Source organism: Cervus elaphus, chromosome 16 (assembly GCF_910594005.1).
Source record: "Cervus elaphus chromosome 16, mCerEla1.1, whole genome shotgun sequence".
NCBI classification, from domain to species: domain Eukaryota; kingdom Metazoa; phylum Chordata; class Mammalia; order Artiodactyla; family Cervidae; genus Cervus; species Cervus elaphus.
Genome location: NC_057830.1, coordinates 12,335,169 through 12,360,797, shown reverse-complemented (window position 1 = coordinate 12,360,797; position 25,629 = coordinate 12,335,169). Strand labels below are relative to the sequence as shown.

The 25,629-nt window shown below is 38.8% G+C and overlaps 1 protein-coding gene across 1 annotated transcript in view; it reads right to left on the bottom strand.

Annotated features, from left to right (window-relative positions):
- Nucleotides 1-25,629, bottom strand: part of SVEP1 (sushi, von Willebrand factor type A, EGF and pentraxin domain containing 1) — a 186,641-nt gene that overhangs the window by 18,474 nt on the left and 142,538 nt on the right. The window contains exons 37-43 of the mRNA XM_043870637.1: nt 18,528-19,200; nt 13,976-16,767; nt 11,861-12,086; nt 9,014-9,169; nt 3,465-3,528; nt 1,750-1,923; nt 413-589 (exon numbers count right to left, since the gene is read on the bottom strand). Coding sequence (XP_043726572.1) covers nt 413-589; nt 1,750-1,923; nt 3,465-3,528; nt 9,014-9,169; nt 11,861-12,086; nt 13,976-16,767; nt 18,528-19,200 — 4,262 coding nt within the window. The remainder of the gene's footprint in view (nt 1-412; nt 590-1,749; nt 1,924-3,464; nt 3,529-9,013; nt 9,170-11,860; nt 12,087-13,975; nt 16,768-18,527; nt 19,201-25,629) is intronic.

Genomic DNA, 25,629 nt, shown 5'->3' with positions numbered 1-25,629 from the left:
TCTGCTATCTGCTGAAGTTGGAGAACTACTGTGAAATAAATTTTGTATTCCAAAGCCCATTAATGGATAGTTTAGAGACTCAACAATGCAGAGAAAAATTTGTATTTTAGATTTAACATCCTGCCCATTCCTAGAAAAGTGTGATTTGAAAATCTATTCAGTGAATCCTGGTCAGGCAGGTTTTAGCCTAGTTCTGGTAAGTTTCTCTTTATGTTTGGAGTTCAAATTAAATAAAAAAATTTTTTTAAATAGCAACACAGAAGTTGATGACCATGATAAGACAGAGATCTAAATATTTGTAAGTTACTTGATTGAAATACATGTAAGTTACTTGATTGAAAATAATCTCAGGAAGATGAGAAAATTTCATTCCCCACTAAGTAAACTCACTGGCTCCCACGTGTCCACTTACTTTCACATTTGGCACTTGTCTGCGTCCACGTCTCGTCAGGGTTGCAGGTGATAGTGCTCTGGCCCCGGAGCAGGAAGCCTTCCCTACACTTGATAGACACGTTTTGATCAACATAGAACTCCTTTTCAGAAAGCACAGCATTCTCAGGGATCACAAATGGGACAGGGCATGGATTTGCTGTTAAAAAGAAAGGAAAATTCTTATGATATTTTCTCTCCTTTTTTAGTTTGTTTCTTTGAAGGCAGAGTGTGAACTCTGCCAGAGTTCCCAGTGATGACATATGAGGCTTCAAAACATAGAACTTCAAACATTAAATAGACTTATTTTGCATCCCTATGCAATTATTTGTCAGGATAAAATAGGTAAGATCTGAAAACATCAAGCTCTTCAAACACTAATGCATGGTCCTAAAATTCTAAGATGGCAAATTAAATGCTTCACAACTGCAGCCCTTCCCCAGGGAAACCAAAGCTGTGCTAGAAACCAAGGAGTATATCAAACATCCCCTTCATATTTGAAGCCTATTAGGAACATGGGATGAATGCTACCCATTGTCCCTGTACTTTCTTTTACTGAACATCCTTCAGAAGGATGGGCCAGAGAAAAGTCAGACATTTCTCAGAGAGCTGAATATAACTTTAGACCCACACTACTCTATCAGAGCATCAGCACTTAAATTATAGAGTTTCTCAGGCTTTTTGGTAAAAATGAACTCATTTTTCTATGGGTTTGAAGGAAATGCAGGAAGTGTTGCTTTTAGTGTAAGAGTGTGATGCACATATCAACACCAATTTCATGCAATTTCAGTTTTTCTAATTTTCAATGGGCACAAATGAAGTCTTTGTGAGTAAGAAGGGTGTCAGCTGAATTCTAAAGGTTTGATTAATGTGTTGTAATACTTAAAATAGCTAGAGTCTTCTCAATTTATACCTTGCTTGGGAATACTGTTTTCATTCCAGTGGCTATAGCTAATTATCTTCATACACTATATTTATGTTTACTTTATTATATTAATATTGAACATTATATATATTTTCTTTTATCACTCCTATCATATGTAATTCATTATACATTTATGTCAATTTTTTAAAATTAAGTTGCATTTTCTGTGAGTGTTTTAGACTTGTACTCATCCAAGGAATCTTATGAAAGCTGATTCTCAGACAGGCTATTTTATATAATACAGTTGATTTTTAAAATACCCCATAGTATTCAGCTTGGATATGCACAGATTTCTTTCTCTGGGCCAATCTCACTTGTCAATGGAGTTTCTACTATGTTCTAGACATCCGGGGAAACTGAATCTGATTTAAACCCCTCCTACGGTCAACACACACGTTTGCAGAGAGGAACAGGGAGGCTCCAAGTCCCATTTTCTGTGCAGGAAGCCTCGGGCGCCCCTTCAAGGCTGTAGCCTCTGTTGCAGGAATATATCACGTTGGGCCCAGCGGTACTGTTTTCAACTTCAGCTTTCCCATTCAGAAACTCAAGTGGAGCTTCACACATGATCTCTATGAAGAAAAAGCAAAGCCTCATCTTAAATGATTCTCCCAACCCTCTTCTTTATACAAGGATTTTATATCATTTATTTGATAATTTAGAAAGAAAAAACCACAGAGAATAATAGGATTCACATAGAGTGTTCTATTACTATCTTGCATTCCAGAGATAGAAGCTATACAAACCATTATCACTGTAGTTTGAATTAAACCTACTGCAAAATGGAAACAATCCCCTCACCAACTCCATAAAGAAAGAAAGAAAGAGAAGTAGCTCAGTTATGTCAGACTCTCTGCGAGAAGCCTGGTAGGTTACAGTCCATGGGATTTTCCAGACAAGGGTACTGGAGTAGGTTGCCATTTCCTTCTCCAGGGGATCTTCCCGACCCAGGGATTGAACCCAGGTCTCCCGCATTGCAGGCAGATGCTTTACCCTCTGGGCCACCAGGGAAGCCCCCACCATAGCAGTTTCCTACTTCAGACATGTTTCCTTTTTGGTCCCCTCTTCCCTCCTCTGTACATACATTCACTTTTGATCATGCACCAAAAAAAAAAAAAAAAAAATGCTATTATCTGGAATGCCCATTGATGTGAATATTGAGATGTTACTCAATGTTTAGGTCTTTCTGTATGCACACACACAGAGTTCCCTTTCAGAGCTACAAAGTCATACTCTCCATTGAATTTTAGCCATATAATATTGCTTAAAAGACTTAAGATTCCTATTGCATACAAAATCAGCTCATTAATCTACATTAGAAACAAAGTGAACAAAACTCAGGTACCCCAAGTCCTAGTGTTAGCTTGCCACTAACTTCATTTCTGATACTGGGCAGGTCACATCCCCTCTGACCCAGTTCATTCTTCCTCATTGGTTAACTGAAGCGGGTAGAGCTAGATTATCCTAGAGGTCTCTTCTGGTTTGAAAATTTGATGACTCCTCCAGAATTATTGAGAAAACAAATTTTAAACTTGCCATTTGACTGGTTTGTAACTACTGCATTTAAATACATTGCTTTTTGGCAGAGGAATCATATGAGCCATATCCTAGGAACTGAGTCACTTGAATTCACCCACATCTTGCTAAATAAACCTGGCTGTTCTCATATGATGAATTAATGCAAAATTCCACCAAAAATGTGAATATTCATTTGTTGGACAGATGTGTCAGCATTCCTTTAAGAAGATGTCAGTTTTGCCCACTACTGTTACCAAGGCAACAGTTCTAAGTCTTCTAAATTATCATCATTTGGGGGGAAACCCACAAAAAGAAGGCAAGTAAACTCAATAATTAACTAGTTTCAAAACAAAATGTTTGCCATTCCAGAGTCAGCAAACTTCTGCTCTGTTCCAATCTAATCATTAATCTCTACCACAGTTTTTCCACTGTTTTATTGGTTTGGTGCCTGTGAGCAAAAGCCCATAAAAGACTTTCATATAGTTCATGGAGTCAAAATTTGTTTTTAATTACGGAAACAACTTGCAAAGAAAATGAGGCCACATTTTTATTGTGTCCTTAGTATCATTTTGGGACTAAGAGTCATTTGACTTACTTTTGCATGTTGCCACCCCTCCACTCCACTGTCCGTTCTCCTGACATACCCGTTCTCTGTTCCCCTGAGAATCAATAAAAACAGGTTACTGACAAGACGATCCCTCTATAATGAAAAAATACGAGAATGCAAAGCCAACTAAGCTGTGAACTTGAAATTCTTGGCATTGGGATGCTAAAATGAGTTCATTAAATAAATACAGTTTAAGAAGTAGGTTTAGACTTTCAAAAATGTTTTCATCAAATTACCTCAAAATTCATATTCTGGCTGACCAGGGTAATTCAGGTACAGACTTTGTTTCACTTTCTGCTTAAATGACAACTAATTATAACCAGTAGCAGAATGTGTCTGAAATGTCTGAGAGGTATATTTGCTTAGGATTTTAAAAACTATTTTGAATTGAGTTCATTTTTCAGTATCTGAGAGGTACAGCAAAGAAGTGAATTTGTTTATATATACCCTTGGACATGAACTAGGTCAAGATATCTTATTGATATCAGGATTGAATTTTTTGACAATGTAACTTATCCATTATATATAAACTTACTCTACTAAGGGCCCAAGCAAGTAAAATTTTAAATATTTTGAGCAAAAATCTAAAAATTTATTTATTTATTTAGGTTTCCGAATTTTCTTTTCCTTTTTTTTCCATTTATTTTTATTAGTTGGAGGCTAATTACTTTACAGCATTGTAGTGGTTTTTGGCATACATTGACATGAATCAGCCATGGGTGTACATGTGTTCCCCATCCTGATCCCCCCTCCCGCCTCCCTCCCCATCCCATCCCTCTGGGTCTTCCCAGTGCACCAGCCCTGAGCACTTGTCTCATGCATCCAACCTGGGCTGGTGATCTGTTTCACATTTGATAGTATACTTGTTTCAATGCTATTCTTTCAGAACATCCCACCCTCACCTTCTCCCAAGAGTCCAAAAGTCTGTTCTATACATCTGTGTCTCTTTTTCTGTTTTGCATATAGGGTTATCGTTACCATCTTTTTAAATTCCATATACATGCGTTAGTATACTGTATTGGTGTTTATCTTTCTGGCTTACTTCACTCTGTATAATGGGCTCCAGTTTCATCCATCTCATTAGAACTGATTCAAATGTATTCTTTTTAATGGCTGAGTAATAAAAATTTATTTCCCTGCCTTCTGAAATAGAGTAAAAATAATATAAACTTATTTGAAAAATCATTTATAGTTGTTATCCTCGATGGACTTTTGATATATTTTCCTACATCCCACAGCCCTTTGGCGTGGGGTGGGGGTGGGGGAGGGGGAGGATATCAGCTGTTGGCCCCTCAGAGTTTACTATATGCTGAGCTAGGCTAAGATTACTGGGTTTTTATTTCTGGATACAATTTTTATGTGTCCTCTTTTTTTGTGGTTTATCTTTTCTTGTAATCACAACTGTTTCTAATGATAACCTTTTCCTATGTTTTAAATTCCTAATTTGCTGTGGAACAATTAATAAGATAAATAAAATTCTGTAACATTATGGTAGTGTGTTAAGGGACTTGGTTTTAAGTATATGCTTTTGTCTCACAGTTTTTCAATCCTCAGAGTTCTTTGGATACACATTCTCATAGCTGGTTCTAAATTAGCAATATGTCTGAAAAGGAGCTATCGCCTCTACTTTGATTTTTATCTGCTCAACTGTTGTCTTTTATCCTTAATCTTCTACTACTCAAAATTATTTTCTTTGAGTTTAATTACTGACAAAGCTTCACCTACAAAAATTCCACTGATGTCTATGGAAGGATACTCACCTAATCTTCCAAAAAATAACTGAACCAAAAAAAATAAATGTTTTAAAAAATATATATTATTTTCTTCTTATTTAAAAAGTAATATGTGTTGATTATAGAAGGCTTAGAAAATATGAAAGAGAAGTAAAAAGTTTTCTAGAATTCTTCATCCAGAGATAAACCCTGTTAATATTTGCTGTACTTTTCCTGTGCTTATATACTTACATATGCAAAGGAAAATAAACATTCTAGTTTGTTAACTATTTATTAATTTTGAGGAAGTATATGACAAGCTCTTGAAGTCAGCTCCCTATTTGGGCATTCCAGAGTGGACCACACTCAAGTAGTTAATTTAAGCCAACAGAATTTTTCTCAATAATTTTTTTCCTTCTTTAATATTTTGCATAATAAATATTCTGTTTCAATCATGTCAATTTTTGTTCCAATAAAATTCTATTTTCTGTAGCTGTTGCTGTAAAAAGAAAATCAAACACTATCCGTTGGCTCCCCTCTTAGCAAATTGCAAATTTTACTATTTATTATTTTATGATTTATTATTTACTTTCCTTTCTCTCTTTTTCTCTCTCTATTCCTTTACATATCTTGTTTTTGATGATTAAGCTGGAGTTTTAAATCCAGATTAGCATCAAGTTACTGTTTTTGACATAATATATCTGCTTAATCAGCAATTAAGTTAGATAGCTATATTAATTTTTAGAATCATAGAAACCACTTTACTGCTCATTAACAGCAATTTTAGAGCATGATTATCCCATTTTTGTGTTCTTTATTTTGATTTATTCTTCAGTTGCCTGTAGGGATTTATATTTTGAGACGATCACATGTGTAGTGACATTTGGGGGATTTAGATGTCTCAAAAAGTTTGGCAATCCTTATATAAAAATGATAACATTTACAGAGTAGAAAAACTGACCATGATTTACATTAGTTGTCTTAATTGCTTTGTCTGACTTTGGTAATCATATGAATACTAGGAGTAATGACAATTACTACCCTCTATTGAGCTCAGACATTGTATAAAGTGCAGTGCTTGCCACTTTCTTTTATCTCTAATCCTTGTAGTAACTTTGCAAAGATGGTTATTACATACTGCAGACAGGATGAAACAGAGGCCTGGAGAGGTGCAGTCAGTTCCCCAGCATCTTTACATCCAGCAAAAGCAGACAGCCTGCAACAGAGTTCTGCTGGGACTGAGTCCCTATTCCTTCCCAGCCACTGACCTTTGGCACTGGGGGAACTTGTTAAAAAATGCAAAAATTCAAAAGTTCTTCTTATGGTAAGACTTTTCCCCTAATGGTTTGTTTTTCCATTGAGAGGCATGATGTCTGGCTCCATTATTATTATTATTTTTGACATCAGTAGCCATGCTGATGAAAACCTAAATCCATTAATTCATAAGAGTTGAAAATTCTGAGATTTGAATTCTATCATTATTGACTGGAGCTCATTTACTATTTGGTTATCTAGTCATTTAGTTGGGGTTCTCTGGTGGCTCAGCTGGTAAAGAATCTGCCTGCAGTGCAGGAGACTTGGGTTTGATCCCTGGGTTGGGAAGATCCCCTGGAGAAGGGAACGGCTACCTACTCTAGTATTCCAGCCTGGAGAATTCCAGAGACTGTATAGTTCATGGGGTCTCAAAGAGTCATTGAGTTAGCCTTGAAAAGATACTTTTCCTCCTTTTGTTGTACTTTCAAAATAATGAATTTGCTCATGGAAATCCCCGAAAAGTCACCAAATAATCTTTTAGTATCATTATGAGTCTGTCATTCATGATGTATTTGATGTGTCCATTAAAGTTACTACCCTTAACTACGCTAAAAAGGTTTCATTTTGGCCATCTTGGGAACCTCATTCAATTGGCTCCTGAGGTCTTTTCTTAAAACTTTATTTACTATTTCTGGCTTTGTTGGATCTTTGTTGCTGCATGGACTTTTCTCTAGCTGCGGTGAGCAGGGGTTACTCTCTACTTGTGGTGCACAGGCTTCTCATTGCAGTGGCTCCACTTGTTGCAGAGCATGGCCTCTGGAGTGAGAGAGTTTCAGCAGATGCAGTTCCTGGGTTCTAGAGCAAAGGTTTCTAGAGCAAAGGTTCAGTAGGTGTGGCGCACAGGCTTAGTTGCTATCCTGGCATGTTGGATCCGGAGAAGGCAATGGCACCCCACTCCAGTACTCTTGCCTGGAAAATCCCATGGATGGAGGAGCCTGGTAGGCTGCAGCCCATGGCGTCACGAAGAGTCAGACATGACTGAGTGACTTCACTTTCACTTTTCACTTTCCTGCATTGGAGAAGGAAATGGCAACCCACTGCAGTGTTCTTGCCTGGAGAATCCCAGGGACGGGGGAGCCTGGTGGGCTGCCGTCTATGGGGCTGCAGAGAGTTGGACACGACTGAAGCGACTTAGCAGCAGCGTGTGGGATCATCCTGTCCCTGGGATTGAACCCATGCCTCCTGCGTTGGCAGGTGGATTCTTTACCACTGAGCCACCAGGGAAGTCCGTCTCCTGAGTTTTCTTTCTTTTTTTTTTTTTAATATATTGTCCTTGATAGATTCCTCCTATCTCATATGATAAAGATTTTCTAGGCTAATCTTTTACATACCATGTTCTAGACCTAGATTTGATTATTTCTGTAAATAACTGGACATAAATATTTAGAGATAGTCTCTTAGGTGCTTCAAACATGTAGCTTGGAATAATAACAACTGCTATAACATCTCTTTTGATTTTGTGGTTACTACTGGGGTATTTCCAAAAATTTTAAGGTAAATTATCCACTTCCTCAAATTTAATGACCCATCAGTTTTCTCTAGATTTTATACCACTTTTCTTCTTAACAAAATGCAAGGTTAGTACTCTCACATGAAGAACAACTGAGTTTCAAAAACAGAAAAGCTCTCCAATTGCCATGAACCATTACATTATTATCCTTTTATCCCCTAAAAAAGAATCTTTTGAGGAAATAAAACAAGATCCACATAAGCCTAGTTTCATCTCTCATGGACCTTGCTTATGAAAATTCTCTGATTCTACGGTCAGCAGGAAAATAATGAAACACACCATTCACATTTAACAAATCTCTGGCAATGAACACTTCTGAAAAACCTACATTTAATACCATTATAACAACAAAAACAGGGAAGAAAGTTTCCTGAAAAACCAAAGGGCAACATCATACAATATAAAAAAGGCCTCTTATATTTCAAGTTTGATGATGTGATCATGTTTTGATGGCAGCATTCCCACAAGAGTAAATTGGTGCGGTTAATAGGATTTTAATATTACAAACCAGGCGGGCGTGATCTTGAGACCCATCATTTGGTTAAAACAGCTCTGAGGAGTCTTTTTCAGGCTATCCCTACCTTAAGGGAACCTGGCATCTCAATAAAAAACCCTCCAAGGTATTTGAGCCCATGGCTTGAGGAAATTCTAGCTGTGCATACTTAAATCCCTGTAGACACTGCCCCATATGGTTAACAGGAGGCTAAAGCATAGGTTTAAGTGACCAACTAAAGTAACAATATCAGTTTTGGGGCGGGTATGTAAACTCCGTTTTTTCATGGCTTTATTTTTTTAATTTGAAACTTATTCTGCTTTTTAAAATTATAAGTCACTTTAAATACTTCTAAGAAAAGATTAAGCTATAAGGCAACAATGTATAAAAAAGTGTAAAAAATTCTTTTAGGACCCAAATCAATGAGGTAAAATGGTATAATACTAAAAATATTCCTAGGTATATTGGAAAAACAAATTAATTCTAGTTAAACAATTTGTTTGCTTACCTCTAATTCATAGCCAGTTTCACAGTGATAAGTAATCGTGCTTTCAAAGCTGTATTCACTGCCAAACACAAATCCATGTTCTGGACTTTCAGGTTTCCCACAAGAAATTGGACTGCAGGATTCATCAGAAAATGGGGGCTCCCAGGTGCCGTCAAGCTAAATAACAAATTATAAGTTACACTTAGGAATTAGTGCACATGAATGAAGACATCTGCAAATACTGTTCATATAACAGAATAATCCTCAAATGATAGTCAAAGGATCTAGAACTTGCTACTACTTCTGCTACTTATTATCTTTGACCTTAAGAAACACACGTTAATTATCAGATGGTCATCAGTAAACAATTTTAGACATTTCTAAAACTCATAAAACAAGCATTTTCTTCTTAATAAAATTCTTAAAAAAAAATCAAGAACACCAAGAAGTACGTCTTCATTATGATGAGAACTGTATGGTAGATACAAATATTCCATGACTTAATACACCCTTATATTTTACACAATTCTACATTTTAATCTAAAGCTGATAAGAAATTGTCACGTTTAGGCATATCACTTAAAGTTTAAAAAGATGGCTTCCTTTTCTCCATGTCAACATGAATACTTGAAAACATTCTATGACATATTGTGAGCAAGTCACAAAGTTGAAAAAAAAACCAACACCACACACAGAGACATTACTTTGCCAACAAAGGTCTGTGGAGTCAAAGCTATGGTTTTGCCAGTAGTCATGCATGGATGCAATAGCTGAACCATAAAGAAGGCTGAGCACCGAAGAACTGACACTTTCAAACTGCGGTGTTGGAGAGTCCCTTGGACTGGAAGGAGATCAAACCAGTCCATCCTAAAGGATATCAACCCTGAGTATTCATTGGAAGGACTGATGTTGAAGCTCCAATACTTTGGCCACCTGATGCAAAGAGCCAACTCACTGGAAAAGATCCTGATGCTGGGAAAAACTGAGGGCAGGAGAAGAAGGGGGTGATAGAGGATGAGATGGTTGGATAGCATCATGGGCTCAATGGACATGAGTTTGAGCAAACTCTGGGAGATAGTGAAGGACAGGGAAGCCTGGTGTGCTGTAGTCCATGGAGTTGTAAAAAGTTGGACGTGACTAAGCGACTGAACAACCAAACACACACACACATTTACTTTATTCCCCCACCACCACAATTAGTATTAACATTTTCCAGTCTTCTTTTGGGGTGTACAAAGAGGTGCATACAGATGTTTCCCTTGAAGACAGTTATTCTCTGCTAACATTATATTGTCTTCTTTGAGGAAATAGCATATGAGTTGAATAGCATTCAAAACAGGACTTGAGACTAAACATTTTATTCTACACATGAGCCGAAAGTAATTTTATATATATTAATATACACCTGTCACATAATTAACCATTCCCTTAATGTTGGAAATATACATATCTAATTTTTCAATGCTGTAAATTATGCTTCAATAAATATGTCTTGCACAGATTATCCTAGGTATTACTATTAACTTTTAAAAGCTACACAGTATTATTTTCTTTTGATGTATATGGAGTTTATTTTAGCATGTATTAACTTTTCCCCTAGTGGGAAAAATTGTCATGATTCCTTTATTAGGATCTGCTTTTGACAATTTCTTCCATTTCATTCATTTCTCCTTCCAAAAAACTTCACACTAATGCCATGCTGATATGTTGTTGTTCAGTCACTAAGTCGTGTCTGACTTTGCAACCCCATGGACTACAGCATACCAGATGTCTCTGTCCTTCACTATCTCCTGGAGTTTGCTCAAACTCATGTCCATTGACTCGGTGATGCCATCTAACCATCTCACCCTCTGTCGTTCCTTTTTCCTCCTGCCCTCAATCTTTCTCAGCATCAGGGTCTTTTCCAGTGAGTTGGCTCTTTGCATCAGGTGGCCAAAGTATTGGAGTGTCAGCTTCAGCATCAGTTCTCCCAATGAATATTCAGGGTTGATTTCCTTAAGGATTGACTGGTTTGATCTCCTTGCAGTCCAAGGGACTCTCAAGAGTCTTCTCCAGCACCATGATTCAAAAGCATCACTTCTTTGGTGCTCAACCTTCTTTATGGTCCAACTCTCACATCCATACATGACTACTGGAAAAACGGTAGCTCTGACTATATGGACCTTTGTCAGCAAAATGTCTCTGCTTTTGAATATGCCAGCTAGGTTGGTCGTAGCTTTTCTTCCAAGGAGCAAGCGTCTTTTAATTTCATGGCTGCAGTCATCTGAAAATCCCTAATTAGATTGGATTAGGAATGCTATGCTGACAGAAGCTAAGCAATTCTAAGTAACTTTATAAAGTGACATAAGCAGAGGCAGAATTGGACTCCAATTTCTTTCTTCTGCCTCTGCTCTTCTACTAAAACCAGAAACATATGTGGTAACAATCAGGGCTCATTTCTATACACAGACTGTGTGTAAAGCATTCACATGGTTAATCTGTCATGAAATCTTTTGTTATAGATATTTTAACATTTTATCTATCCTTGATACTTTTCACCTACCCTTGGCACTTTATTTTTAAAAATGAGAATATTGGAAAGAAATATATGCTTTTATATTTCTATGAAAAAACTCCTCAAAGTCTTTGACAGGATTGGAAACTTGAGGCATTTTCTCTTTTCAGGATAGCAAGATACTGCCTGTGTGGCTATATCTATATCCACACACTTATACACACAGTTACTTATACACTTACACATATATCCATATGCACACACACACAGCATAATACACACTTACATATATATCCACATACACACACTCACATATAGTATAATATATATATAGATGAGTTATACCGTACATGTTCCAATTAAGAAAATCTTACCTGACATGTTGATATATTAACTCCCTCATAGGTATACCCTTCTGCACATGACACAGACACTTGCTTATTCACACTGAAATCATCTCCATGAACAAGTACATGTGTTACATTTGTTGGCAGAGGACATTTTTTAGGACTGCAAGAAATTATCTCAGGGAACCAACGACCATCCTTCTGACAGGTGAATGTGTCTATGTCTGTATCCATCACATAACCTTCTAGACACCTGCAATGGAAAAGAAAGTGAGTGCCTTAAATGGAGTGCAATGTATTTGGTGACTTATTCTTGGGTTCAAGAAGTTGCTACAAAGCTCAGCAGGCATTTTATATGACATATTAAAACTGACTCAAATGTCAGGGAGATGGTGTTGCCACGCAAAAACACCAGGATAACAATGATAATCAGATCAATCCTCAGTTATTCACATTAAAAGAGGAGCCACGTCTAAACTTGCATTAAGTTTTGTTGACATGATTTACCTTTGCTCTGGATAATACAATTATTGAACTCATTTTTATTCTGAAAATACCTAACAGTTCAAGAAATTCTAGACAAGGTTCAAAATAAACTCAGATACTAGTAAGAATACAGCGCAATTAGTATTTACTGGGAATCTATTTTGTTCCAAGAATTGTTCTAAGTCCTCTACATAGTGTGTGTCTTTTAATCTTGTTTAGTAGCTATCACGTAACAGTAGTATTGGTGTTTAAACTCAAGTCAATCTGACGCTAAACTCTCAATAATTTTGAAAATTTTGCATTTTTTTCATTCAACAAATGTTTAAAGAATATTTATTAAATTCCACTCACTGTTCTAATTGCTCTACAGATACTAAATCAGTTTCATGTCAACTCTCTGAATAGGTGTGATTATTTTTATTCCCATTTTACAGGTGAAGAAACACACCAGAGAGATGAAATAACTTCCCCAGGAAGCAGCAGAGCTGAGATTCCTGCCTAGGGAATCTGGCTCTAGAGGCCCTGCTTTTACCACTATACTGAAACCATTTAATTAATATTTATTGGGTGGGTATATTTTCAAAATTTCACAAACCACCAGGCTATGTAACAGTCACAGGTTTGCAAACTTGGAATGATCGGCTTACTAACAAGTGAAGATCTGAAGATAGTCAACACACAAGGAACAACAAACAGAAGAGTCTTAGGAAGATTTCTCAAGCTATCTGATACATGAACATCCAAACAGAAAACTGCAAATGCACTTCAAAAGTAAGGAATAGTTTTTGTTTTTCCTCTTGGTGCATAAACCACTATTCCTTAGCTTTCATTTCACTAACAATCTTCCCTTGGGTCTGTTTCTTACTGCAAGTAAGAGAAAATGAAGGGCTAAAATGTCTACAACAGACAGGCTGAAGAAGAGTTATTATTCATAAAACTTAAGAAGCCAATATGTGAAGAATAATCCCTAATTCCTTCAGAGATACCAATAAAATCTAAATTGATTTAGAGGGCTGAGATATATTTGCACATTACAGGCATTCATTCCAATAAAAATCTAAATTATAAATTAATTCCATATTTTCTCATCTTTTTTTAATAGTACATTTTAAATAGAGAATTTTTCAGCAAAACATCACCATTTGTGCATTAAATGCTTAGTTTGCTCAGACAGCATAGTTTAGACATCCTCTTAAGACTATCTCCTTATTTATGTTGCCCATTGAAAGTATGTGACTTTTGACCTGAATTCTTCAGTTTTTGCCCTATTTCCCCAACATTTACATAGATGAATATAATTCTAAGGTGATACCAAAGAAATTTATCAGTGTATCATTCAAAAAAGTGCCTATGATTTAATAGGTATTAAAGCTGGTTAGAGGATCTTGCTGGTCCAAGAAGCTCAACAGAACACATTAATTATGATAACTGTATTAGAAACTATAATCTGAAAATGTGGAAATTTACTTTTACAAGCCAATGTATGGATAATTATGGGCAGAATAAGGCCAAGTGTTAAAAGCTTCAGTTTTCAGAGAATAGCCCAGAGAAGATGTTTTCTTCCCAACTGGCTTAATTTCTGATTTATCACCTTTCATTTTACAACCCTCCTGTCTGCGCCCCTGCCCCATGGAGACTCTAGAGCCACAGTCTTACCTGAGCTTCACTTGACTTTCATAGGTATATGCTTCTCCAGTTGCCACTGCATTGGAGACAGATGGTGGAGGTCCACAGGACAGGGGCTCACAGGCTGGGGAAGGCTGGGTCCACGTCCCTTTCTCTGTACAAATCAGATCCGAACTGCCTTGGATGACATAGCCAGGCTTGCAGTTGTAAGTGATCACATTTTCCTCCAATGAACCCCTCTCAATGATGAACGCATTTGGTATCGTTGGAGGAGAACCACAAGAAGGGTGTTCACAGCGTGGGAAGTCAGAGCTCCATCGGCCATTGGCTTCACAGGTGATCTCGGAGGGTCCCAGGATCTGGAAGCCTTTGAAGCACCGAATCTGAGCTGCCTTTCCACAACCGAAATCTGTCCCATTAACAGCTCCACTCTGAATGGTTGGTGGGGAGCACTTGCAAGGCAAGCAGGAAGGTGGGCTGCCACTCCAGGAGCTATTAGAGAGACACTTTCTTAAAGGACTTCCATGGAGCTTGTAACCGGGAAGGCACTGATACACTATCTGCCCCCCACGATAAAAGGAAAAACCATTAGTGAAGCCGCGATCAAGATCTTCAGGAGGGCTGCAGTTGACTGGTTTACACACAGGAACCTGGGCATCCCAGTTACCATCTGACTGACAGGTGAGTTTGGGGGCCCCATGTAATGCATACCCATCCTGACAATGGAACACCACTTCCTTCCCGAAGCCATAGTCCAGGCCATCCATCACCCCATTTGCCACCTGTGATGGGGGAGCACATTGGACGGGCACACAGGTGGGAGTGTTTCCACTCCAACTTCCATCAGCAAGACAAACACGACTGCTGGCCCCCTCCAGTAAGAAGCCCGTGTTGCAAGTGTACTCAACCTCTTTCTGGAATGTGTATTCCTCTCCCGTTACCTGGCCGTTGGCTGAGCTTGGAGGTGAACCACAGTCCACGGGAATACAAACTGGCTCGTCCCCATCCCACGTTTTATCTTCCTGGCACGTTCTCCTGCTGGTGCCATTCAGCACATACCCAGAATTACACTCATAGTACAACACGCTCAGGTACGAGTAGTTGCTTCCTTGGATGGAGCCATCCGTAACTGGATTCGGTTTGGGGCACGAGACGGGCTCACAGCGTGGGGAAGCACCGCTCCATTCCCTGTTCCTTAGACAAAGTCTGATGTCGGAGCCCACCAGAGTGTGCCCAGGTTTGCAGCTATACCGCACGGCACTGCCCGTGGTCGTCTCTGTAACTTGCAGAAGGCCATTTTCAGGAGCAACGGGCAGGTCACATTCAATTGAAATGCATGACGGTGCACTGCCATTCCAAGTTCCATCTTCCTGGCAGATCAGCACAGCGTTCCCCAGGAGTTCGTACCCCGGATTGCAGCTGTATGAAATCAGGGTGTTGTACCGAAATTTTGCCGAATGCATAGCAGGAGACCCCTTCGTGTTTCCCAAGGCTTTAGCCACTGTTCCCAGATGATGAGGGGGGTGAGGAGTCACATGTGGAACTTCCATCATATCATCTTCTTGGTTAAAATATCCCTGACCATCTCTGACCACAGTAGAGTCTCCAAAATCAATGTGAGGGGGGAGACCACAGTCGATGGGTACACATGTTGGGATGGAGCTTGACCATCCAGACTCTTCACAGGTCTGCATGGCGTGACCAGCTACCTGGAACCCAGGGAAACAGCTGTAGATGATCACGGCGCCGTGGCTGTAGTCTGCACCTTCTACAAACCCGTTTTCAATGGGTTGTGGGGGATCACAGTGGATGGCATTGCAAGACGGGGCATCCACATCCCAATCACCTGTCTCTAAACAAGTCAAGGCTTTGGGACCTTCGAGCCTGAAGCCTCGGTCGCAAGAGTATGTAATGGTTTGCCCATAATGGAGCTTTGTGTAAGAGAATTTGCCATTCAAAATCTCCTTGGGCTTTGGGCACTCAATGGGTTTACAGGTTGGTTTTTTCCCAAGCCAGTGACCATTTTCTCCACAAAGAGTGGTGGTATTACCCACCAACTCAAAGCCTGGCTTGCAGGTGTACAAGGCTGTGCTTAGGTAGGCAAGACCTTGCACATCGACGATGCCGTTGAGGATTTCCTCAGGTTGCGGGCATTCTACTGGCACGCATTCTGGCAGTGGAGAGCTCCAGGTACCATCAGCTTGGCAGGAGGTGGTAGGATCTCCTTTTAAGAAAAACCCATCCACACAAGAATACTTGACAGTACTTCCAAAATGAAGAGCAGAAGAAGGAGCAGGGACACCGAAGGAAATGAGGGGAGGTGGGAGGCACAGAACCATCTTACAAACAGGAAAAGAATCATTCCACTGCTGGGATGGCAAGCATCTCAGGACAGAGCGGCCCTGGAGGACGTGCCCTTCCTTACAGGAAAATGTCACCACTCCCGCCTCCGTGGTCAACTCCTTCAATACGAGCTGGTTCTCCAAGAGGGGTGGCTCTGGGCACTTGGCAGGCACACACTTTTGGTTTGGCTTCTTATTCCATTTGCCAGATTTCAGGCATGTCCAAGAATGATCACCGATAAGCTCATAACCCTCATTACAGAAAAAGTGAACCTTGGCCCCTACTTCAAAATTTTCTCCTTTTGTGTAGCCATTCTGGATTGGGGGAGGTTTCCCACAGTTGAGAGGGATGCACGACAGAGGGGATTCACTGTGCCAGTGGCGATTGGCTTGGCAGACAAACACAGGACTTCCGACTGACTTATAGCCTGGGTTACATTGGTACCTCACTTCACTCTCAAAGGTCCTGCCAGTTGTATGCTGGGTAACAGGGAGAAACAATTAAACACAGTTTGTATAACATAATATAACTGACAAAATACAATGAATCATAGGAAAGAACTAAACTGTCTGTGTTAAAATAAATCAATTAAAACATAAGCAAATGAGGACTTATATTTTTCCAATAGGTCCACTCTACTTTTTCAATTTAAATAAATGAAAAAGATGGTAGAAGGTCAAATTAAGTAATCAGTCCCTACAGCAGAAATACTAGCCACAGTGGTAAGACCATAATAAGGAAAAAATCAAGTCTCTAAATTGATTGATGAGAAGATGGAGCAATACCAAAAATTATAAACTGCTTGGTAAATTAAAAAAATCTCACAATGCTACAGTTTGTTGTTTTACTCACAGAAAAGAAAACATACACAACACAAAGATACATCTGTTTGTGCTGTTAAAAAAATTTTTTTTAATGGGTATGGACCTATTGTCAGCTTTGCATCCATTTTTAATGCACTTTAAAAAAATTGCTGTCATAAGGGTGGAAAATAAAAAATAGTATTTTCTCTTTTAAACAAAAAATATAATATTCATGATCTCAACATTCAGATACATAAATATATAATAATCATTTTAGGCAATACTAAGATGAATGAGTTATGAAAACTTTAAAAACATTACAATGGTTCTTTCATTAGTGATCACGGTAAAGTGTAGCTTCTGTGCTACAGTAATCCTCCCAGTATTTGGACATAATTATTTACTTTGTTTATGTACTTATTTCTTGGGTACCCCACATACATGTAAATACAATGATGGACCTAATCACAGATCTATTCCAAATTATTAAATACTAGATCTCGATTGCTTACCTGATACCTAGTAGGAGCTCCAGAAATATTTGTTAAATGAATAAATGAAGAAAGCCTTCTTACATATACTAGACACTCTCATTTCAATGGAAAGTTAATACATCTGAGCAAAGGTCTCAGACAAAGGCTTTCACTGTTTTAAAATATAAAGGAGAAACGGTGCTATATGCATGTGTGAATTTTTAAAAAGTATTTAATTAGAATATAATCTCTTTAAAATGGCCCTTGATTTGGGGGAATAGATTTTTTGATAGATTTAATGAGCAGACACATATTAATGAGAAAGGAGGACATTTGTGGATATGACATAATGCTTTGCCCTGATAAAATCACCTTTAGGTGCCCTAAAAGAAAATCGCAAAAGCCGTCCTACAGTGAATGGATGGTTTACTGCCCTCCCTTGTGTCTAAAAATTAGAGATGATAACAGATTTCTCTAGGTTCCTTTTCGACCTTGATTTCTATAAAAATAAATAAGACATCCATCTTGCAATAACTTTTATAAAGCAAAATAATATTTTCTTAAAACGGTTTTATTCTAACTTCATGGTTAGGGCTAAGATATTGCTAAAAAGTATTTCAAGTGTCTGTATGCTAGCAGAAGGGAGAAAGCTATAGATTAACAGGATTTATAACCTCTTTAAATTCTCTCCAATATTTACTGCCTATAGATTTAGTCTCTTGTTATTCAGTTGTACGCCCCTGCTTCTCTATTTTTCAATAGCATTTAAAAAAAATTGGAGTAGAGTTGCTTTACAATGTTGTGCTAATTTCTGCTGTGTACAGCAAGGTCGATTAGTCACATGTATAAGTATATCCCCTCTTCTGTGGCTTTCCCTCCACACCCCTGCTTCTGAGTAAGCCACACAGTGGGCTGGCCCTGTCCGCGATGAAAGCCAGGGACACTTGTGAACCAGTCTCTTACCTCCAGGAAGCCGTTCTCGACCTTCGGGGGCTCACTGCAAGACACAGGGTGGCAGGTGGGCATGGGGCCGCCCCACTGCCCTGTGGCTTCGCAGGCACTCTTCTTCTCCCCTTTGATGTAGAAGCCCCTGTTGCAGCTATAAGCCACCATGGCTCCAAAACTGTAGTTTGACCCAATTGCATAGCCATTCAGGATGCTGGGCGGCTCCCCACAGCGCAGAGGGATGCACCGGATGGACATGGGGGAAGGCTCCCACTGCCCGCCTCGCAGACACTCAATCTTCGCTGAGGTGTTCAGGACGAAACCCTCCATGCATTTGAAGCTCACAACTGAGCCTGCTGCAAATTTTGCTTTGCTCACAGATTCCAAGATGCTGTAGGAAACAGCAGGGGGTTTTTCACAGAAATGAGCGATACAACGGGGCATGGCCTGACCTTCCGGGGGAACCCACTTGCCCTGGGCATTGCAGAGGAGCTGGGAGTTGTCTGCCAGGCTGTAGCCGTCTGAGCAATAGTAGAACGCGATGTCTCCAAATAGCCGATGGGCGGTCTCTGGGGAGGCGTGTTCCACGCTGGGCGGCTCATCACAGGAGACGGCCAGACATTGCTGGTCACTTCTGCTCCACTGGCCACTGGCCAGGCACTCAACAGTATCAGGACCAGCAAGGGTGTAGCTGTTAGATTGGGGAGAAAGAAACAGTAGCCAAGTATATTATTTGAGAAAAGCTGTTTGCATCTTCTTATTCTGTCTTTATTTTTGATCTTTCCAACAATGACTTTACTTTTATCCTTTTTTAAAACAATATTTACTGCTTGAATTTGAGCTTATTGACCAAATCAGCTTCATTTAAGATACACATCTTGGTAATAATACTAGGGCTTGTTCAGAAGGGAAATGGATTTTTGCTATTTAAGAAACTCTAAAAATGTTACACATTTTCTTACAAATAAAAATGAGGAATAAGTTATGATTCTGTTTGACTCAACTTAGTTGGAACTTCATCTGTCTACAGAGGGTTTCAGTTGCTTGACTTGATCATTAGTCCTAAAGGCTCTGATGAACCATAGGTAGCCTCTATGTAACTCTTAGTTATTCTCTTATTTATAATCAATGAACTTTAAAGGAGAGATTATAATTTCAGTCTCCAATGTTTCCTAAGGCCTTAACCACACTGTTAGCATTAAAAGCTGTGTCTGAATATGGCTATTTGACCAGCACAAATACATTTTGCTTAATAACTCTGTCTTTTTTATGTACAAGGCTCTTCACCATATATGATGATAGACTGATGACTTACAAAAATCTTAAATTATTCTCGAGTACTCTCTCAATGAAGTAGAACACAATATTAGGATATGCAGTATTACAACAATTACACTGTGAGTTTCATTTTCACTTTCTTACTGAAGATAAAGAGGATGGGGAGACTGAAAGGAATGCCTAACATCCAATCGGTCCGTCGTTCTGATACTAATGATGGGTAAGGGGACTGAAATAATTTGGTAGCAACTGAACTCTGCTTAGAAATATTAATTTCTTCATTTTACAGTGATGGTTCAGAAGGCCACATAATCTGCTGATAATCACACAGATGCAAGCAGCAGAGTTAGGATGTGATTTTGGTTTACTGAATTCTAACTTCTGTCTTCTCTCTCTCCTTCTCTCCTTAAAATGAGGTCAGTTACATCACAGATGGTGGGTATCCTGTGGAAACTGTATGTCAGTGTTGTTGGTACAAATTATCTGACCAACTCTTCAGCAGATTCTCAAATCATCAGCTAGTAAACATCTCCAATTTCAATTATGATAGAGAGGGCGGAATTCCTTTATCTTTGTTGGTAAGATTTATGAAATCTATAGAAAACAGAGATCAGGTAAAAAATGATCGAGCAACATCAGAGATGTTTGTAACCTCCCTATCTATAATAATCATATTATATTTTTATGCTGTGGGTAGAAATGGTCTCAAAGCAAACACTCATAGCTGTACTCAATAGCTAAGGAGTCTCCAGTTGGGGTCTGCTGGAGCTCAAGGTTGTGAATTAGCTCAGTTCTTTGTATAAGAATCTGAACTTAATAAACTGTTAGGTGGCTTCCATCTTAAAGGGTCCGGGAAGATATACAAAGGCAGTATATTAAAACTTTAAGTTTATTTTTAAAAATCCATTGTCCAAGGTCTGAGTGCCTAGCTTCAGCTATTACTGTGTAGAATGTGCTCCATTTGTAGATATTCTCGATGTTTTCTATTTTCATGGCACAATTTACATCCTTGGAACCATGCATCATCATTTTCACAAGGTCCTTTAATGCTGCTACTATATTTCATTGGCTGAAGTTTACAGACATCACCTGAGACATACCTGATTTACGAGGATCCTTTGTGCTATCTATAAACTGCTTCCTTTATGTCATGAGACTAGCTGCTTTGAGGCAGAAACCTCTGCCTCCAAAACCTTCCTTATTCCTGAAGGCCTCTCAGGGACACAGAAATGGCGCTTTGTAATCTGGCAGCATCTTGTTAGGCCTCTGACCTCTGATCTGCTGGAAAATCTCCACTAACTACTCCCACTAACTACTCTTTCCTAATGGGAAAATCACAGCAAAAAAGCACTTCTGTAATGTAGTAGGAGATTACCACTAAGTACTTGCATTTTGAACAAAATGAATTTAAAGAATTAATAGCATTTTTGATACTATCCATACTTTCCTAGAATGGACACCATCCCTTTGTCTTGACTTTTCTTTATTACTCTCAATCAACATTTAGTCCTTCATTGGACAATGAGGCGATGCTACGTGCTAGAATCCCTTCCCCGAGGGCACAAGGCGATACCAGTGCCTATACTTGTTTACACATCTGTGTCTCAGATGAAATAGCTTTTGAGAGGAGTCATGAAAAAAGCAGGAAAGGATGAAAAGTAACAGGAGCAAAGAAATGGGAGTGTGGTACAGCCAGGGCCTTCTGCAGACTTACAAACAGGAATGGCGTGTGAACAACTGGAAAAGGAAGCAGCGGTCTCTAGGATCTCGTGTGTTTTTGACAGGTTCTGATGGCTAATGAATGAAAGTGTGGCAGGCACAAATGAACTGGAAACTGTATTTGACAGTTGCTCTGACAAGGCGTCTCATAAGATTTTAGCTGACAAAATGTTGCTAGAACAGAAAGATACTTAAGTGGTTTATTAACTGGATGACCCAAAGAGTACTGGTTAACAGAAGTAAGCTAGCTGGGCATTTCCTATCTTGTGAATGCCACAAAACTCTGTCCTTAGCCCACTGGTTTGTAAACAACACATAACTGCAGGGTGAAGGATGAGGGTTTTAACAGTCCAGTTCAATGTTTCTAATCTTACAAGGGAATACTTAACAAAGATAAAATGGAGGTCCGGTATATAGATGACAAAGAACAACCACGCAGAGGGAAAGCCAGCTTAGAGGCAACCAGTGCCAAAGACTTTAGTTTCATCAAACGAACTGAGTGAGTCAATGGTGACATCCTTAAAAGGGTTACTGTATCTCTAGAAACTCAGTTACTCAGAAAGAGAAGAGAGATGAAATAAACAGTTATGTTTTAAGTACCATGCACCAGTCCCTAAATTTAGTGTGGTTTTTGTTGCAGTTATGTTCTAATTTGCATGTGTCAGTGTACATTCAGCTCTGGGTATCACAGTTCAAAAATGGCTATAGGCCTATTGGAATAGGCTCAGAGAACAGTGACTCTGAGACTGAACAGACTTGGAATCACTTCCATCTATGAGAAACAGAGAGGCAGATTTGAGGTTGAGCTGGCTGAAATGTCTGTCTCCTGACACCTTCACTTCCAACGCTGCGAGCTTAACATCTTAACCAGAGTGTAGGATCTTTTTTTGTTTTTCAGTCATGGGAATGTATGAAGGGCTGTGATCCCTTTCTGAAACCTATCAATTAGCTCCAATGATCCACTTGTAGGAGAACCTTGGGACCAAGCCATCAAATCTTGAATAGCTGGCATTTCAGAGAAGCAGAGAAATTTATACTGAATCACTTCAAAAAGTGGAAATAAAGCCAGTGCTTTAGACTAGATAAAATATTCAATGAAGATGAGGACAGGAGCTTATTAAAAATAACTGCCTTTTAAGATACATCAGTTAGTCTTTTAAGATGCTAAAGAAGCATATGTTCGCTGAACGGCAAAAAGAGGAATTAATTTGTAGTTACTGCCTAGATACAACTATAACCAGTCTTTGATCAAACTGCCACATCGTTCCATTATGTTAGGAATCTAAATGAGTGCTAAGCTTTCTGGAGGATACAGTTAACCTGCTTATGTAAAAGAATCATTTAAAAATGATGACGTTTTATACCGATGATAAGATACAGCCTATATATGTTGGCTACCAAAACAGGAAAAACTGGAATTGGTAAAAATCTGAAACGTTGAAATATTTAATTTTACTCTGTGTGACATTTTGTAGTCTCATTCAAAAAACAATGCAGACACCCTTGAAGTCTGTTATTTAAAACCAGGCCATATATATTTTAAAACAAGGAAAAATTTCTGTAATTCCAAAGAAAACTGTCCCACTGATATTACAGTGATGCCATAGAAGGAACATTTTAGGATGAGCTGGCTGTAATGCAATATCATACTTTTAGAATGATTAAAAAAATCCTTTGAAAATGGGCAGAGTAATATCCAGATGCAATTTTCAGTGGTTTGATTCATGGCATGAACACTTACTAATGGGCCTGGGCAGCTTTTTTTTGGAGGGGGGGGGCAGCTTTATGAGAAGACTTTATGAGTGGGTTTATGAGTGGGTTATTAGCTCTTCTCTTAAGAAGTCTTAAAAGAGCAGCATACTAGATATTTAAAGAGCTGTAATTTAATAAGATCAACAGAAAGTATAAATCTGTATCAGCAAGTAATTCTGTTTTCAATTGAAAAAGATTATAAAAATGTTATTATAGTATATACAGTAATTGCATTTTAAAAGTCTTTATTTGAGAAGATTCAAAAGGGAAACATTCTATCAGGATGTAAGGCTGTCAATAATCCTTCCTTCCTATTGAATTTCTTACCAAGAGAGAATACATAAGGATGAAAAGGAAAATGGGAAATAAGCGATCATTCTATAAGTTGTGGCAGAAAGCTAAAAACCCCCAGGGTAATGTTTTGATAAGAGATGGATTTGGAAGGCCAATTTCAGGGCAGGAGACAGAAATGAGACATTCCTTTTCTGCCATTCATCTTACTACTCTAGGCTCCTAAAGTCTCTGCTCTTCCATCCTTATCTTGAGAGGGTATATAGCTCCTTCTGAATCCAAGGAAAGGCCCATGCAAAGCACAATACCGGTATAAGGAGACAAAAGCACTGAGACCAAAGCAAGAAGTGTGTATGTGCTCCCAATAAGCAGGAGTGGGTAGCTCACACCCTGTGCAGGGCAGTGGCCCGTGTCAGGCAGCCCAGGGGAGAAGAGGAAGCTGAGAGGCTTAGAGAGGGAACAGGTTCTTATCAGGCCAACAGCACCTTAGGAAACCGGAGGAGAGGACAGCACACAAAAGCCATTACACAAAAGCTATGACGTGAGCACAGTGATTCTATCCTGGCATAGAACAGACACAGGGCATGTTCTATGCACTCTCCCTTGTGAGGGAAGAGATGGAAAAGAAGTGAAGTGATAAGGACAAGCACTGACTTCTTCTTCTGGCTAGAATATAATCTGAAAACCGTCTCTCTGTAACACTTGATGAAATACAACAAAAATTATTTTAAATGCATAGCTAAGCTGACAACAAATGTGCCAGAATTGAAGAGGAAATTAAAAACAGAAAAGTCTGTGAATGAATGCCATGGTTGCCCTTGGGTTGGCCAGGAAAGGAAAGAAGTAAGGGCAGTAAATATAACCTTGGAGTTGAAGTAGAGGGTAAAAGTTGAGCCTCTGGTATGATTCTATGTCCTGGAAGGACATTCAATGAAAGGATATTCACTAGAAAATTTGCACCTTGAGGCCCAGTCGTATGACAAGTGAGATCCCTGCACTTGCTGGGAATCTGGTTAGAAAAAAAAGTTCCAGCTAAGGTAGCAGAACCCAGGCTGCATCTCATGTGGATTTGAGGATAGGATTTATACCAATCGGGCTTCCCTGATAGTTCAGTTGGTAAAGAATGGGCCTGCAAAGCAGGAGACTCCAGTTTGATTCCTGGGTTGGGAAGATCCGCTGAAGAAGGGTTAGGCTACCCACTCCAGTATTCTTGGGCTTCCCTTGTAACTCAGATGGTAAAGAATCCGCCTGCAATGTGGGGGACCTGGATTCGATCCCTGGGTTGGGAAGATCCCCTGGAGAAGGGAAAGGCTATCATTCCAGTATTCTGGCCTAGAGAACTCCATGGACTGTATAGTCCATGGGGTCACAAAGAGTCGGACACAATTGAGCGACTTTATACCAATCATTTCATGTGGAAAGCCTTCAAACTGATAAATAAATGTAAAACTGGGTTTTGGTTGGTGATATTCCTGGGGTACGCAGTAGAAAAAATAGCCCATATACTCAGACCACTAAAGAACTGTCATAGATAAAACAAGCCCCAATACTGTAAGGATACAATATAAATTGTAAAACACATGTATATTTTTCATCATGAATGGGTCAGTAGACAGAACAAACAGCAAGATGAGGGCACCAATAAATTGAGATAATAGAAAAAAGTGGTCTAGAATCTAAAAAATAATATGAAATAAATATATTCAAATAATTAAAGACAAAAGCCTCAAAATTCAATTTAAAAAGAAGAGACTATGTAAAAGGACACTTGAAAAATAAACAAAGAGTAATTTTAAAAATAAAAATATAGAAAATAAAACTTTTAAAAAATGGACACAGTTCAAAAGCAGATTATAGACAGAAGACAGAAAAACGAGTGAACTGGAAGATATAAATTAAGAAGTTACCCAAATGCAACCCAAGTGTTTAAAGATATGGAAAATGTGACAGATAAATGAACATGTAAAACAGAAATAAAAGCTCTAGTATATATCCAATAAAATGAATATATATCTAGAAATAGAGAAAAGTGAAAGTGAAAAAGAGTGAAGTAAAAGAGAGTTTATTCTAAAACTGGTGA